General features: G+C 39.8%; 1 protein-coding gene across 1 annotated transcript in view; it reads right to left on the bottom strand.

The window, feature by feature from the left end:
• LOC138021719 (gamma-aminobutyric acid type B receptor subunit 1-like) overlaps positions 1–15,000 on the bottom strand; it is a 46,018-nt gene that overhangs the window by 23,903 nt on the left and 7,115 nt on the right. The window contains exons 4-9 of the mRNA XM_068868707.1: positions 14,353–14,523; positions 13,918–14,046; positions 13,038–13,103; positions 12,308–12,532; positions 8,391–8,588; positions 2,272–2,335 (exon numbers count right to left, since the gene is read on the bottom strand). Of these exons, the coding sequence (XP_068724808.1) occupies positions 2,272–2,335; positions 8,391–8,588; positions 12,308–12,532; positions 13,038–13,103; positions 13,918–14,046; positions 14,353–14,523 (853 nt within the window). The remainder of the gene's footprint in view (positions 1–2,271; positions 2,336–8,390; positions 8,589–12,307; positions 12,533–13,037; positions 13,104–13,917; positions 14,047–14,352; positions 14,524–15,000) is intronic.

Below are 15,000 nucleotides of genomic sequence, written 5' to 3'. Positions count from 1 at the left end.
AGAGACACAAATATGTCCTTTTTAAACTTGTCGATTGTAAATGTAAAAAACTTATTTCTTCAAATTTTCTTTTAGGGCTTCAAAGATTAAGAACGAAATAATATTCGCCTGAAGTTTCGATGTTAGGGATTGTTTCTTATGCGTTCACCGTTTTCTCGAAGTTGAGGTCGGATTCTGTTGTTTTTAAGCGCGAAAAACCAGCCATAAATCGATTTTTCAAACTTTTTGTTATTTTTCCCGTACAATGAATCGCTTGAACCCAAAACTATTTTTTATTGAATTAGGTCACTAAAAGGGATGTTTTGGCAAAAGAAAAAAAAAATCGATTTTTTTACGAGTGTCTTGCGATTTTTGATTTTCTCGGAAAATGGCTCTTAAAAGCTAACCTTAGGCCTAATTAGGCCTAAACAAAAGCTTTTAGGCCTAAGGTTAGCTTTTAAGAATGTTTAGGATACTTTCTGTATTGCTGAAACAATGACCTGCAACCTGTGACCTGCGACCTGCAGATTAGACCCGCCGATAAAAATCTTTTTGATTGTCAAAGAGGTTTTTCTTTTAAAGTACGAGCGGAATTGCTATCTATGGAGTGTAAAGTGGAAATCGATTCGACGTACATTTGTAGGAATTGTTGTCAGCGCAAAAGAAACGAAAGCGCTCTTCACGAGATGAATATAGCACTATTCAAAAGATTGTCCACTGGAAAACGTCTCCCGCTATTCCTTACCAGTCAATGTAATCCCAACGCCTTGCTCGGACCAGCCTAGCCATTCTCAAGCAGTCTACAAAGCGTAATGCCCTGGAAGATTTGAGATGTGAACACATCCAGGAAATAACAGCTCATCAGCAACGATCTGTGCTGCTCTGAAGATCAAAGCCGTACCTGGTTGGAAGGCTTGCAAATACATCCTTTCCTTTAAAGAGTGCTTCTATGCTATAAAGCCAAGGTATCTTAAAACTATCGGAGACGCTCTTCAATGCACGTTTGAAATCTACCTCATTGACCACCATTTTGAGAATTTAGCTCCAACGAAATATGAGCCACGCAAATTTTGGTCAGCGTAGATCACTTAATAATGTATGCAAAATTATTCCGGAACACGATTACTGACGGTAAATCACAGACGCTCCTCTCCGATTTTTTTTTTTCGGAGAGCGGGCGGCTGTACACGGGCTATGAGAGGATTGTTCTTTATGAAGGGTGTACTGCCGATTGGAAAAGCGCTTATTGTCTGGCAGCAAAATGCACAAAAAGCTCTAAACTTATAAACTTTCAATACAGACTCCTGCACAGAATTTTACTGACGAACCTTTTTCTAACAAAAATTAAAATAAAACAAGACCCAAATTGTTCCTTCTGTCACAACTATCACGAAAACCCGGCACTTTCAAATGCGCGCGCTCACGATGCAAAATTTGTCCTTTCACTCTTAACACTAGCAAAATATCGGGACCTAAGCGATCTGTTAAGATTACCGATCGTTTCACATGTATCTCCGCAAATGTCATTTATTGCCTAACCTGTATTATGTAATAAATTATACATTGGCGAGACAGGTAGACGACTAGGCGAACGATTCCGTGAACACCTTCGCGATGTTGAGAAGAACGACAAAGATGCAAACTCTGATGCATCTAAGGCAGTCGCTCGTCATTTTAAACTCCCTAACCACTCCAAACAACACATGGCTATCTGCGGCCTTTCCCTACATCCAGGTACGACGGAAAGCCGCAAGAATCTGGAACAAAAATTCATCTTCCAAATCGGCACCCTTAATCCCCACGGTATTAACGAACTTAACTAATGTTCTCTTATTTTTCACGTTGCCATGTTACCACCAATAGCGTAGCTCCTACTCTACTATAAAAATTACACACAACCCAACGCCAGCTTTTAGAATCCCTTTACGGTGGTCAATTTACGTTATCAACTCCATTGATAAAACCAAACTTTTGATCTTGAAACGAACTTGCAAGTTATAAAATGCGATCGCAAGTTATAAGTTGCGTTCGCAAATTGTAGGTTGCGATCGCAAGTTAAAAGTTGCGATCGCAAGTCATAAGTTGCGATCGCAAGTTATATGTCGCGATCGCAAGTTATAAGTTGCGATCGCAAGTTAGTAATTGCGATGAGAAAATCGATGTGTCCCTTATGAGCCACCGTAGAAACAGGAAAACGTGGCTCGACAGATTTGCGAGCTGTCTTTTGGTGCGTTAGCGCGTCGTTTTGTAAACTTGTTTGATAACACAATATTTTCGTGTTTTTGATCATACCTTGGTATTGTTGCAGAATAGTTGTTCGTTGTATAACTTTGCCAGCATCAAAAGACATGGGACCCTATAAGTGAAATGCGACCGTTTGTTTGAGAAGCTGCCAAGAACAAAACCGCGCTAACCCAACACTCAGTGTGGAAGAATCACAATATGAGTAATAATGGCATAGTGAGGACCATTTTAATTCGAAATATTATGTACAATAGAACTCGAAATCAAAACAATGACTTTAGATTTAGTCTAGAAAATGATAACCCTATGTACAAAATGCAAGTTTAATTAAAAATGTCTACAAACTAGAATTCTTGATGTCTTCTGGCAAGCTGTTCCAAAGATAACGTGCCGCAAAAGGAAAGGCACGCCGGCCATAAGATTTTAAATTAAAACAAATGAGTAACTTAACAAAAGTAATGAGTGAAAGCCCCGCCTACACGAGCAATTTTTATATGACAATTTTTATTTGCTCGCGTAGACGAGGAAATTTGGCCAATTCGTTTTATGTGTCAACTGTATTTGCTACAGAGCTGGCGTTTTAGCATTTACGTGTTCAAAGATCAATAACAATAATAATAATAATAATAATAATAATAATAATAATAATAATAATAAACCTGGGTGGTTAGTGGAAGTGAGAAGAGCGTTTGAAAAGCTAGTCCCAGTCCCTCGGCAAGACAGTTTCCAACTTAACCAGACGAAGTGTGCAGACGCGATCAAGAAAAAACGCAACTGGAGTGCCCCGGGCCCCGATAGAATTGCAAACTACTGGTGGAAAAGGGCTGTCACTTTACATGAAGGGACTGCGGCTAGCTTCAAGACCATCTTAACGGGCGAAGTCGGATATCCCAGCTGGTTCACAGGAGGGAGAACCAATCTGATCCCTAAGCCGGGCGAGCTCTCCAGTCAGAACCAGAGGCCTATAACCTGTTTGAACACGCAGTATAAGTGGTTTACCACCTGCTTACTGTCACCAATGGACGAACATCTGGAGACATACAACCTGTTAGAAGAAGAGCAAAGGGGAGCCAGGACCAAGTGCAGTGGGACAATGGACAACTTCATGATTGACAGAATGGTTTGTCGAGATAGTCGAAATGGAAGCAGGAACCTAAGCATGGCTTGGATCGACGTGCGAAAGGCGTTCGATTCTGTAAGCCATGCTTGGTTGCAAGAAATGATGACGATGCACAAATTCCCCTTATGGATGTGCAGAACAGTGGCGAGACTGTGTGAAAGCTGGAATACGAAGATCACGGCCAGAACAAAGGAAGGGTATGAAACCTCTGAAGTCATAAGGTTCAACAAAGGCCCTCCACAGTGTTACAGCTTTCGGTAAAGCTGTGAAGTTATTTCCTCTTTGATTGATGTGAATATCACTGACACCTTTAGTTAATAAGAATAATGTAGCTCGCATTTCAGTTCCATCTAAGACCCCTTGTGAGAAAGATCTATGAAAAGTCGAACATCAAAAAGAGAAATTTTCAGAACGTGATTACCCGCGAACGTTGGTAAGCCATAATTTAAACTTGATTTAGTTTTATGATTTTATTAGTCTGTGATTCTACATTTAGATTCTTAGCTAGTTTTCCGTTAGTAAGTTTTCTATTACCACGTGCGCATTGAACAATCGTAATTATGATCTGGCTATGAGTGTAAATACTTAGACTATTTCTTAACGTAATCATTTCAGTTGACCGCTTCACTTCAATGTAAAGATCAGAAGATTAAGTTAGAAGAAAGCTAACAATCCTTCTGGTCAACCTTTCACGAACATTGATTTTCGCGCGTGACACAACACGGGAAACTCAGATCCGAGATTTAATAAGATCCCATTACACACAGGGCGACGCTTTATGTCCGAGGTTGTTCACGTTATGCCTTAACCCGATATCTTGGAAGTTGAAAGCTTCGGAAGGATACAAGCTGTCAAGACCCCTGAGTGGCAAGATTACGCACTTGCTATACATAGATGATATGAAGATTATGCAGCGTCGAAGGATAAACTTGAGAGAGTAATGAAGACAGTTAAAGAAGCCATGGCAGACGTCGGTTTGGAGTGGAACGAGAAGAAGTGTTCTACAGCTCATGTAAGGAGAGGTTCATTGGACAGCAGTTTGGGAGGCACTGCCATCGGAGAAAGGCAGGTCATAGAAAATCTGAAGAAGGGAGAGACCTAAAAGTTTTTGGGAGTTTTAGAAAATTCCAAGCAAGAGGACAGCTCTGTTCTGTGGGGAGCTTCAAAGGTTTGCTTGCAGAGACCGTCAATTATATGGTCGAGCCCTCTATCGGACTTCCACAAAGTCTTAGCATCTAATCAATACGCACTACCAGTTGTCACCTACCCTATGTGGACACTAACATGGCCGCTCGCAGATCTACAACAACTCGATCGCGAAGCTCGCAAGATCATCAAAGAGAATGGAGGCTACCATCCACTCGGTTCAACCGAGTTGCTATACCTACCAAGGAAGTGTGGAGGCCGGGGACTGAAGTCATTTGAGAGCCTGTATAAGCAGACCAAAGTCAAGACCATAATGAAGCTGTACGCAAACGAAGATCGAACGATGAGTTTAGTGCGCGAGTTTGAAGAGAAGTGCGAACGAGCAGGAAGAAGATCACTCGTAAAGGATGCCAAGAAATTTGCTTTGGAAATGGACATTACCCTGGACCTTGCATACCCAGATCCCAAAGCGTTGCAAACTGACTCAGGTGAGGAATCACATGTTAAAGGAGTAGGGAGAACATTACGAGCGAGAGAAGAAGAGAGAAGCATGAGGGAAGTAAGAGAGCAGAGGTGGCAAGGAAAGCTGTCCGGAGAAAGATGGGATGATAACAAAGTTATTGACTGCTTCACTTGGCTTAGTAAGTGGAAGTCTGCATCTGTGCATACTGTTGCTGGAATCTATGAGTTATACCAGCAATTACTCCCCACTAAGCTGTACCACCAGAGCAAGACGAAGACGCTGACCACCTCGGATACCATGTGTCTTATGTGTGGAAAAGGGCCTGAATCTATAGCCCACGTGATTAGCGGATGTGGTGCCTTGGCACAGACTAAGTACATGCAGAGACACAATGCAGCCTTGAAAATCCTTTTCTTCGAGTTCCTGAAAGACTTAGATCTTATCCAGTGTATCCCCCCTTGGTATTCTCCAGTCTCACCTAAACCCGAGTACAAAAATGACCGAGCGTGCGCGTACTGGGATGTCCCAGTATTTGCTGAAAATACAAAAGTTAGGGCTAACCGAATTGATGCGAGAATTGTGGACAGAACGGAGAAGTAGGTGATCCTTCTTGAGATGAGCCGCCCTTGCGTTTCCAACAGCGCACCGAAGGAACAGCACAAACCCCACAAGTATGCGCCGTTGAGATGCGAGAGGCGCCAACAGTTCCCCGGCCACACTATCACACAGTTTAATGTGATAGTTGATGTACTAGGAGTCTACTCTATGGAGACGGCGGAGAAAGTTAGGAAGTTTTTAGGTTTGGATAGAGGGAACCAGGTTTTGTTTAATATGCAGAAGGCAGTTTTATCGTATACCCTAAACATAGCAAGGTCATTCAAGGTTTCGACGAGTTATTAAGGAATATAAACTCTTGTTCCTTTCTCAAATGTTGGTTCGTTAGTTATTACCAATTGGTTTGTAAATAGGTTTAAAAGTAGGGATTGTTACACAATAGTGCCTTTTCCTACTTATATTTGTAAGCATACTTAAGTACTACATACTGCATAATAATAATAATAGAATTGATTAAAAAGTTAAACGCTAAAAGATTTTTAAAACACATAAAAGTGAACGACGTTTCGGCGCTACGTTACGCCATTATCAAGTTAAAAAGTAAAAAAGTGCGAGGTGTAAAATGAATATATAATATTTCAAAAAAAATACAATAAATATTTGCGGTCGTATGGGTATAATCCCCAAGTTAAGAAACACAAAAAGATAAAAATAATAATAAATAAATGTACGGTAGTGTCACGTGAACAGTTTGGCGCGAATGGGGATTATACCCATAGGACCCTAGTCCTGGTCCGGGACTCCCTCTGACCCCGCCCTGAAAATGGGCCTGGAACCCAGGCGGGAAAAGACATGGGACCCTATAAGTGAAATGCGACCGTTTGTTTGAGAAGCTGCCCAGAACTAAACCGCGCTAACCCAACACTCAGTGTGGAAGAATCACAATATGGGTAATAATGGCATAGTGAGGACCATTTTAATTCGAAATATTATGTACAATAGAATTCGAAATCAAAACAATGACTTTAGATTTAGTCTAGAAAATGGTAACCCTATTTACAAAATGCAAGTTTAATTAAAAATGTCTACAAACTAGAATTCTTGATGTCTTCTGGCAAGCTGTTCCAAAGATAACGTGCCGCAAAAGAAAGGCACGCCGGCCATAAGATTTTAAATTAAAACAAATGAGTAACTTAACAAAAGTAATGAGTGAAAGCCCCGCCTACAGGAGCAATTTTTATATGACAATTTTTATTTGCTCGCGTAGACGAGGAAATTTGGCCAATTCGTTTTATGCGACAACTGTATTTGCTACAGAGCTGGCGTTTTAGCATTTACGTGTTCAAAGATCAATAATAATAATAATAATAATAATAATAATAATAATAATAATAATAATAATAATAATAGAATTGATTAAAAAGTTAAACGCTAATAGATTTTTAAAACACATTCTAAAAGTGAACGACGTTTCGACGCTACGTTACGCCATTATCAAGTTAAAAAGTAAAAAAGTGCGAGGTGTAAAATGAATATATAATATTTGAAAAAAATACATTAAATATTTGCGGTCCTATGGGTATAATCCCCAAGGTAAGAAACACAAAAAAGGTAAAAACAATAATAAATAAATGTACGGTAGTGTCACATGAACAGTTTGGCGCGAATGGGGATTATACCCATAAAACCCGCAAATATTTAAGGCAATTCCTTAGTATTGCATTGCGCATCCCTACTGCGCACGATTTTTGCGTCATTAGCGCGCGCACATGAGCACGTGCGCATACAAAACGTAAGAGATTTCGCTCAAACTAAACCCGATAGCGAAATAAATGCTCCTTTTCTCTCAAACGAGCACGGTGACTCCCGATTTTTTTTTCAGGTATTTGCTAGGAACAGTCAAGAGAAAATCAGGGGACAGAGAGTAATGCTCAAGGCGTTGGCCGTGATATGTTATGTCCACGAAAGTTATTTTTAGAGGAGCGGAAGTCTTTGTTCTAGATGAAGCCTGTCTTCCGAGACGTCCGCATGCAGTCTTGCTTCGCTCTCAGGTTCTTACTGAAAAGAGAAAATGATGGCGCACGTGGAAGGCTGATGAATATATATTTTCTGTCAAACATCGGACCGAGGTTGGCCTGCATGCGGACGTCTCGGAAGACTTTCGCTCGTCTAAAAATAACTTTCGCGGACATGACATATCCCAAGGGCTGGGCCGGGAGCCTCCTTCTCTGTCCCCTCATTTTCTCTTGGAACAGTCTAATAAGGAACATATTTGAAGAAGAAAAAAAGTTTGATAGTAGAACATGAATTTTTTTGGAAAACAGTTCCGTACTGGGTGTATTTTACTCGAGGCGAGGACTTCAAGCTAACCACGGAACTGTCCCAAAAAGTGCACTATTCCCACAACCAGGGAATCAAAGTCGGCGTAAATGAAGCATTACTGCTTATGTAAATAAAAGAAGCTATATTTTCAAAATGAAATTTTGTGTTTTTGAAGTAACCAAGACTTAATTCTGTATGAAGGTAATTCAGTAAAAATACCTGGCCCATTTTACGAGCCTGCTGACAAGTAAACAAGCACGGCGACCCCATTTTTTTATTGTATTTTTTAAATGTTCATATCATGAATGTTAATTATGCGAAGTTTCCAAAAAAGTTTTATAGTAGAACAATTTCAAGGGAATTACCTTAATGTATTTTTTTCAAATATTATATATTCATTTTACACCTCGCACTTTTTTACTTTTCAACTTGATAATGGCGTAACGTAGCGCCGAAACGTCGTTCACTTTTATAATGTGTTTTAAAAATCTTTTAGCGTTTAACTTTTTAATCAATTCATAATATAGTAATACTCTCTAGATTCAATAGATATTAACTTACCGTGAGGCCCTCGAAGCTTAGGTTCTGGAGCTGCCTTTCAAGATTTTCAGTGAGATCCTTTGTGCGATTTTCTAAGGGATATTCCTTGTAAGTATTTTTCAAGGCTGTCAAGACAGCCCACATGACGTCAAATGAGAGAGCGGCAATTTCTTTGTTCGTTCTTCTCGTATTTATCTTCTCAATGAATTCCTTCAAAGTCTAAAAATCCAATGGAAACAAACCATGTTAATAGTTAAATACATGTATGTATAACAATCATTACCTTTCAAATTCAATTTCGTGGAAAATATGTTGTCGGTTTCAGTTTGTTGAAAAACTCCGTTTAAGTCTAGAAGTGAAAACAAATTAAGTTTTTTCTACTGACAGATAACGACACAAATGCTGATCCTTGATTACGATCACCGTTAAAAGAGACTGCATGTTGGAAGGATCAAATTTGTCGTAGGTCGGTGGACTGAAGGTATCGTGTGCAGGGCTGTCAACCCCCAAACTCTTCAAATGTTGAGAATTGATTGGGATGGGATGATATATGACGTCGTAACAACGGTGACATCCTTTCTGATGAGGTCATATTGTGTCTTTTACGTAAAAGAAAGCACATTGTCACACAACCAAGTAGAAAGTCAAAAAACGCGCGAAAAAGTTGTCATTGGCATTGCAACATTTGATTTGATTGGTTTATCTCGGACTAATCACATTATTTCTCGAATTACAATCCGTCAATAGCAACGCTTGCAAGAACGGTTTTTTGGAGTTTATGAGGAAAATGAACGCTTGAATTTTATTATCGATGTTAATATAACTCAAAAAACACAAAGTATTTGAAATTTTATAGTTGTGAAGGTAAACTTTCACTAGAAATGACAAACTTCGGCGATTAAGAAGGAGATTTTCGATCGTAATTATATAGCTGCATCAAAATCCAATATTGCCAACAGATCTATTTTTTATTAATTTTTGCCAACTGTCCAAATTTAAAATAAATTGGATAGTTTTTGCTGGAACGTTTCCTTCAGCTTTGAACAAACCGTCCAATTTGAGGAAAATCTGGATACTTTCCATCAAACAATTAAATGTTAAGATAAATAAATGAACCGAATATTGGCCAATCAGGTTGCAGCTATTATCACTGCTTTCAAACGTCAGCGAGCGATCTTCGCTCGCAGGGTTTTGTTTTGTGTTGATAATGGCCGAATTTCCTGACTTTTCTCTCCATCCTTTTGACGACTCAGAGTTTCAAATGGAGTCTTCAGCTAGGTTTCCACAGATATATGCTACTGATTTAGTCGAGATGAGAGAGAATAATGGAAATAATTGGATTAAAAAAATTCCTCGGACTGCCAAATTTGGCTGTCCTCAGAATTATTCTCATCCAATTATTTCCAAATTGGACAGCATGTAGTCTTATTACATATACTAATCTTGAGATCGGGATATTCGGTCCAAAATCTGGAGTCTCCCGGATTATCCGGGAGAGTTGACAGCCCTGCTTGTGGTCGAAAATATAGTTTTGATACCCGGAGGGTATCCAGCAAAATTCTTCCTCCTTTTGTGAAGGAGTAAACAGAAAAAAAAGGAACTGCGGTGCTAGTATGAGTGAAGGTGATCAAGAACAAGCAATTTGATTGCCAACTACTTCTGCATGGTCTCCACCCGTTAATTATAAGCTTTTGTACCAGTCTGCCTCGGTCGCAATAAGTTCCACTTCATCAAAGCACTGAAATCCTGCGATGAAATGGCGAACCTACAACCACCGTCAGATCAAACGGCCATATGCATTAACATGAGTTAAATTTAAAGTTGTTTCCATCGCTACTTCGCTTCTATAACGAAAACAATCGCTCTTTATAAAAAGCATTTTATTTTGAATAATCCGTTACAGTGTATGAATTTTTAATTAGGGACCTTTAGATACTAGGACGAGAACCAGAAAGAGTACGAATTTTGACAGCCCGTTTTAACCGAAAATACTTAAAATATTTATAACCCATACGATTAATCTTACTATTTCCCGTTGTCAGAAATAAAGGTAGCTCAGTGATTCTTATTGCCGGTAACTGAGACTTTTTGCTCATCAAAAATTCCAAAACTGCTATCGTGTTATTAGAGAGCTTTAGATTCTAGAACGATAGCGACTACGAGTACGAGATTTTCTCACAGAACAAAAGTGAGCGCGCGCAAACCAGCGTCATTTTGGCAGGAAAAACGTGATACCGTGGTCATTTTAGTACGAGGTTTTGCAAGAAGGTCGTCCTTTCAAAACAAGTCAACAACACGGTAGCAGTTTTCGCATTTTTCGATCATCAAAAAGGCTAAGTTACCAGCAATAAGAATAACCATAGCTAATAACTCTGGAATAACTGAGCAACCTCCACTGCTAACAAAGAGTAAGATTGATCGTCCGTGTTATTATGAATCTTCTAAGTATTTTCGCTAAAAACGGGCAGTCAAATCTCGTACTCGTTCTCTCCTCGTCCTAGAATCTAAAGGTCCCTATTGACTTGTTCCGACATGACGGCATTTCTGCAAAACATCGTTCAATGACGACGGTATCACGTTTTTCCCGCCAAAATGACACTGGTTTCCGCACGCTCGCTGTTGTTCTATGAGAAAATCTCGTACTCGTAGCCGTTCTCCTAGAATCTAAAGCTCTCTATTACCTACTAGACGAATTGATAGGACGAATTTAAAGGTGACACTATGTGAGCCCTCGTTGAAAACCACTATCGTTCTGGAATCATGGCGGCCAGACATAGACAAGTTCTTTTAAGTGCTGTTTTGGAAAATAGCCAAGGAAAGAAGAAGGCAACGGCAGTTGCTAAGTATTGTCACAAGCGTCCCATTGATAAGGAATAGGTTTCTTCTTAAGCTATATTCAATCGCCTGTTTGTCCGTAACTCTTGTCTGAACTACGAAAAGATGAAAATCATCGCAGTTGTTGTCGTCTTCCCCGAAATCAAAAATGGTGGGATACGGTTTGGACAACATATGATGATATACATCGTTACAGAAATTCCTGTTCTTCCAGAATGTAGATTAGCAATTTGCTCATTGTTTCAATATATGAATTTCATATACCTGCTATCACGACAAGCAATCTTACTATCATAGCTGAGTACAGCAGGTCAAAACGGGTAAAAATTGGTGACGCTTTTTCCCGGCAACTCCCCTGTGTTTATCTGGCCGTGTAATTGAGAGGGTTGGTCAATATAAGTTGTTAGGTGTATTTATTTCTAGAGACCTTTCCTGGAATAAGCACTGTGAATATGTCCTTGCAAAAGCTAATAAGCGTTTTACGCATTGAGAGTGTTAAGGAAATGTGGCGTGGCCTGCCAGGATTTGGTTCAAGTATACTGTAGCCTGGTTAGATCAGTTATTGAATATGCAGCACCCGTCTGGGTAGACGTTCCGGTTTATCTGAGGAAAACCTTAGAATTGATACAAAAGAGGGCATTTAACATTATTTTCCCTGGGCTGCCATATGATGTAGCCCTTAGCCTTTCAGGCTTGCTCCCCTCAGTCAAAGGCGGGAAAAATCATGCCAAAAGTTAATGCAGAATTTCCGAGATAAAGGTTTTCTTTCTAACATAATACCCATTCCCCCTGAAACCCACCATGGGTATTCTCTTCGTTCTGGCTCTGTTGTAAATAGCAGTGTTAAAGTAGTTGCCAGGACTGAACGGATGAACAATTTTTGTACTTATAAATATCAATGATATAGTTGCTGGTGCCCTTGTAAATCAGCTGTAGCTGCAAGAGGGGTAAATAAACTGATCAATCAATCAATCAATCAATCAATCAATCAATCAATCAATCAATCAATCAATCAATCAATCAGCTGTATCTGGGTGAAGATCACGTGACTGATACTAATCCTGAAGTGTGTGCTTAAATTCTAATCAAAAAAATTTCCTTACTATGCCAGAATCAGTTTTTGTGTTATCATCCCTTCTTAAGCCAGTCTTAGCAAGTAAAAAAGTTCTGTTCACAACCACTTCGAACTGCTCCCTGTTACAGATTGGAACTCCCGATTGATTTTTTTGAGCATGTATATTAGCTAAGCGGACCCATTCATCAATGTTGTCAGCGTCGGGGTTCAAGATCCACACGTATTCTGGTCCATACATTCCTATCCTGTATAGCTGCGATTTAAAAGAAATAAAACTGATTAGGTGTCTTTGTGCTTAAATTACGGAGGAATGGCTTAACTTAGTTGCTCTGTTTTTCGATTGCATGTACTCAACTACAAAACCAAAACTGAGGTCAAATTCGATTAAGACTTTCTGAAAAAAGGGTCTGTTCCATTCACACAAATTAACTCCCGCAAGAAAAAGGGAAAGATAAAGTTTCCGACCCGAAAAATATTTCGTGCCACTTAATAACAGTGGAGTGCGGTTTTTGTGGCTGATGGAATGACCTATAATGATTGCAAACGAGTGCTCTAGTACCGCCGAGTAAACGTTTGCGGTTGGTTTTTTGGATCGGACCTTTTTGCTGATTGAAAAACAACCTCAATATAAGCAAAAACACCACCCAAAAAATTTAGTCTCACTAGGTAGTACTTTATAATTATCTCTGAAATATTTTGTACCAAAGAGGTTAAAATTGTTCAGTCGACCGATCAATAAATCGATCATTCACCCTTACCTCGCAAAATATCAGGGTTGCTGCTTTGGGACCAAATTCCCCAAGAAATATTTTGAGGTCCTGATCCTTTTGATAAATATCAACAGAAAAAAATCCAAGTAAATCAAATGAGTTTTATAAATTACTAGTATGGTAAACATCAATTCCTCTCAGTTCACCTTTTCGGCTCTTTCTTGGAGACGACTTAAGCACGCCAGCAATCGCCAGAGTCGGCTTTTCTTTTGGTTAGCACCAAGAACACGGCGTCTGGCCACTTCCAATTTATGCGCAGTCGTAGTGAAGGTCCATTTTTGTAACCGTTGACAGCCACTGTTGTTTCAAATTTCTGAGCGAGCGTAGACGAGCCGGAAATCCGTGATTTGCGGACTTCCTGCCTTGGAAGTGACCAGAGTCGGTGTTCTTGGTGCTGACCAAAGAAAAGCAGATTCTAGGGACGAGATTTGCACGCCAACAGCAACTATACACGACGCATGCGTGGGCGCTCAAGTGGGCCTTTTAATTAAGAATGGTTGCAATTCTTATGTAGCAAATCCAAACTAAAGTTGTGGCGATTAAAAGACACTGCGTCTGTTAGCTCGTCAGACGAGTAATTGACCATCGCTCATGACTGGGGTAAAGTCAATCAAAAGTTAATGCAAGCTTTTGAAGCAAACCAGAGATTTACAATGCTTGGTGTAAGGCCGGCAATCGTAATTTGCGTGCACAGGTCCCGAATTAGGGGGAGCCTGATGTTGTAGCCAGTCAGAACGTGAGAATCTCTATAATCACCGTTGCGTCCTTTCTGAGCAGACCATTCCTATACTGAGAACGCTAATCGACAGATATACATGCATTTGCGGTTCGAATTTAATTTGCACGAGTAAAGAAAAAGTCGTGTTACCTTTAGCTTCTTAAGTTGTCCTCGGAGAGAGTCATGTAATTTATTGTTTGCCGTAGTTAACTGCGAGTTAATGGCTTCGTGTGAGACAATGTCGAATTTTTTTTTCCGTTGCAAAAGATCGTTCATAACCTGATGGCAAAGGTAAAATAAGATATGTGAGCTACTTTTTAGTCAAAGAAGAAAAAGTTCCTTGGTCAAAGGAAAGCTAGTATTTTCTTTCAGACAAGGAACATAGAAATAATGCATAACTGTAAGAGTGAAATTCTTTTCTTTCGAAATATACAGCAGCGACGTCGACTGTAAAAGTGAAAATCCATACTCACTTTAGGTCTCATGGCCTCTGCTTGCATTCCGACAACGCTAGTGTGAGATTCATGTATTTTGTTGAGGACTCTTCAAGTTATCGAATGGGCACCAAACAACAACAAAACACACCTTAACATAACGGCCAGCGTCAGTTGAGAAATCGTACACAACAGCAACCCTGGTCCAATTAAAATACTCCACCAATTTGATTTTAGCTTCATTAAATGACTCCGGTATTCGCGCAAATGTGATTCCAAATGGGTCATCGAACACTTCCTGTGTAGTTCTTAGATAGGTAACCTGTCCAGAAGATAATGATACAGATTTACAGGTATCTTCAGGCACGAGTGCTTTCACCAGGGTTCTGCAACTTAATACTGAGTGTTCTCGTGGAAACAAGCAATTTTTTTTTGTGTGAAGAGGATTTAGGTTGTCTTCGTTGGAGTGATTTTATCAGCGGCTTTCTTTCGTTGTTTGGACAGATTAAAGTGGTAGTTTGATATTGATCTCCAGTTTACTGTTTTATTGTTGGGAGCGAATGTTACTAAGAGTTAAGGGAGTTAAGAGGGAACCGGGGAACCGGAGTCTGGGAACGAGTTCACAGCGGTAATCCGCAAAACACTTCAAAATGGCTGACGAAACCAAGTAAGAGGGTGAATTTAACAGATCTTCCAACTAAAATACTGATATTAAAGCAAAGTTTTGAGACTAGAGCCGCTGTTTGCTGTCATTGGACCACTCGCTTTCATTCAATATTGCCCAAAGGCTTAGTCATTG

The sequence above is a fragment of the Montipora capricornis genome, chromosome 10 (assembly GCF_036669925.1).
Source record: "Montipora capricornis isolate CH-2021 chromosome 10, ASM3666992v2, whole genome shotgun sequence".
Lineage (NCBI taxonomy): Eukaryota > Metazoa > Cnidaria > Anthozoa > Scleractinia > Acroporidae > Montipora > Montipora capricornis.
The sequence above is the reverse complement of the archived record's forward strand: the minus strand, read 5'-3'. Positions and strand labels throughout refer to the sequence as shown.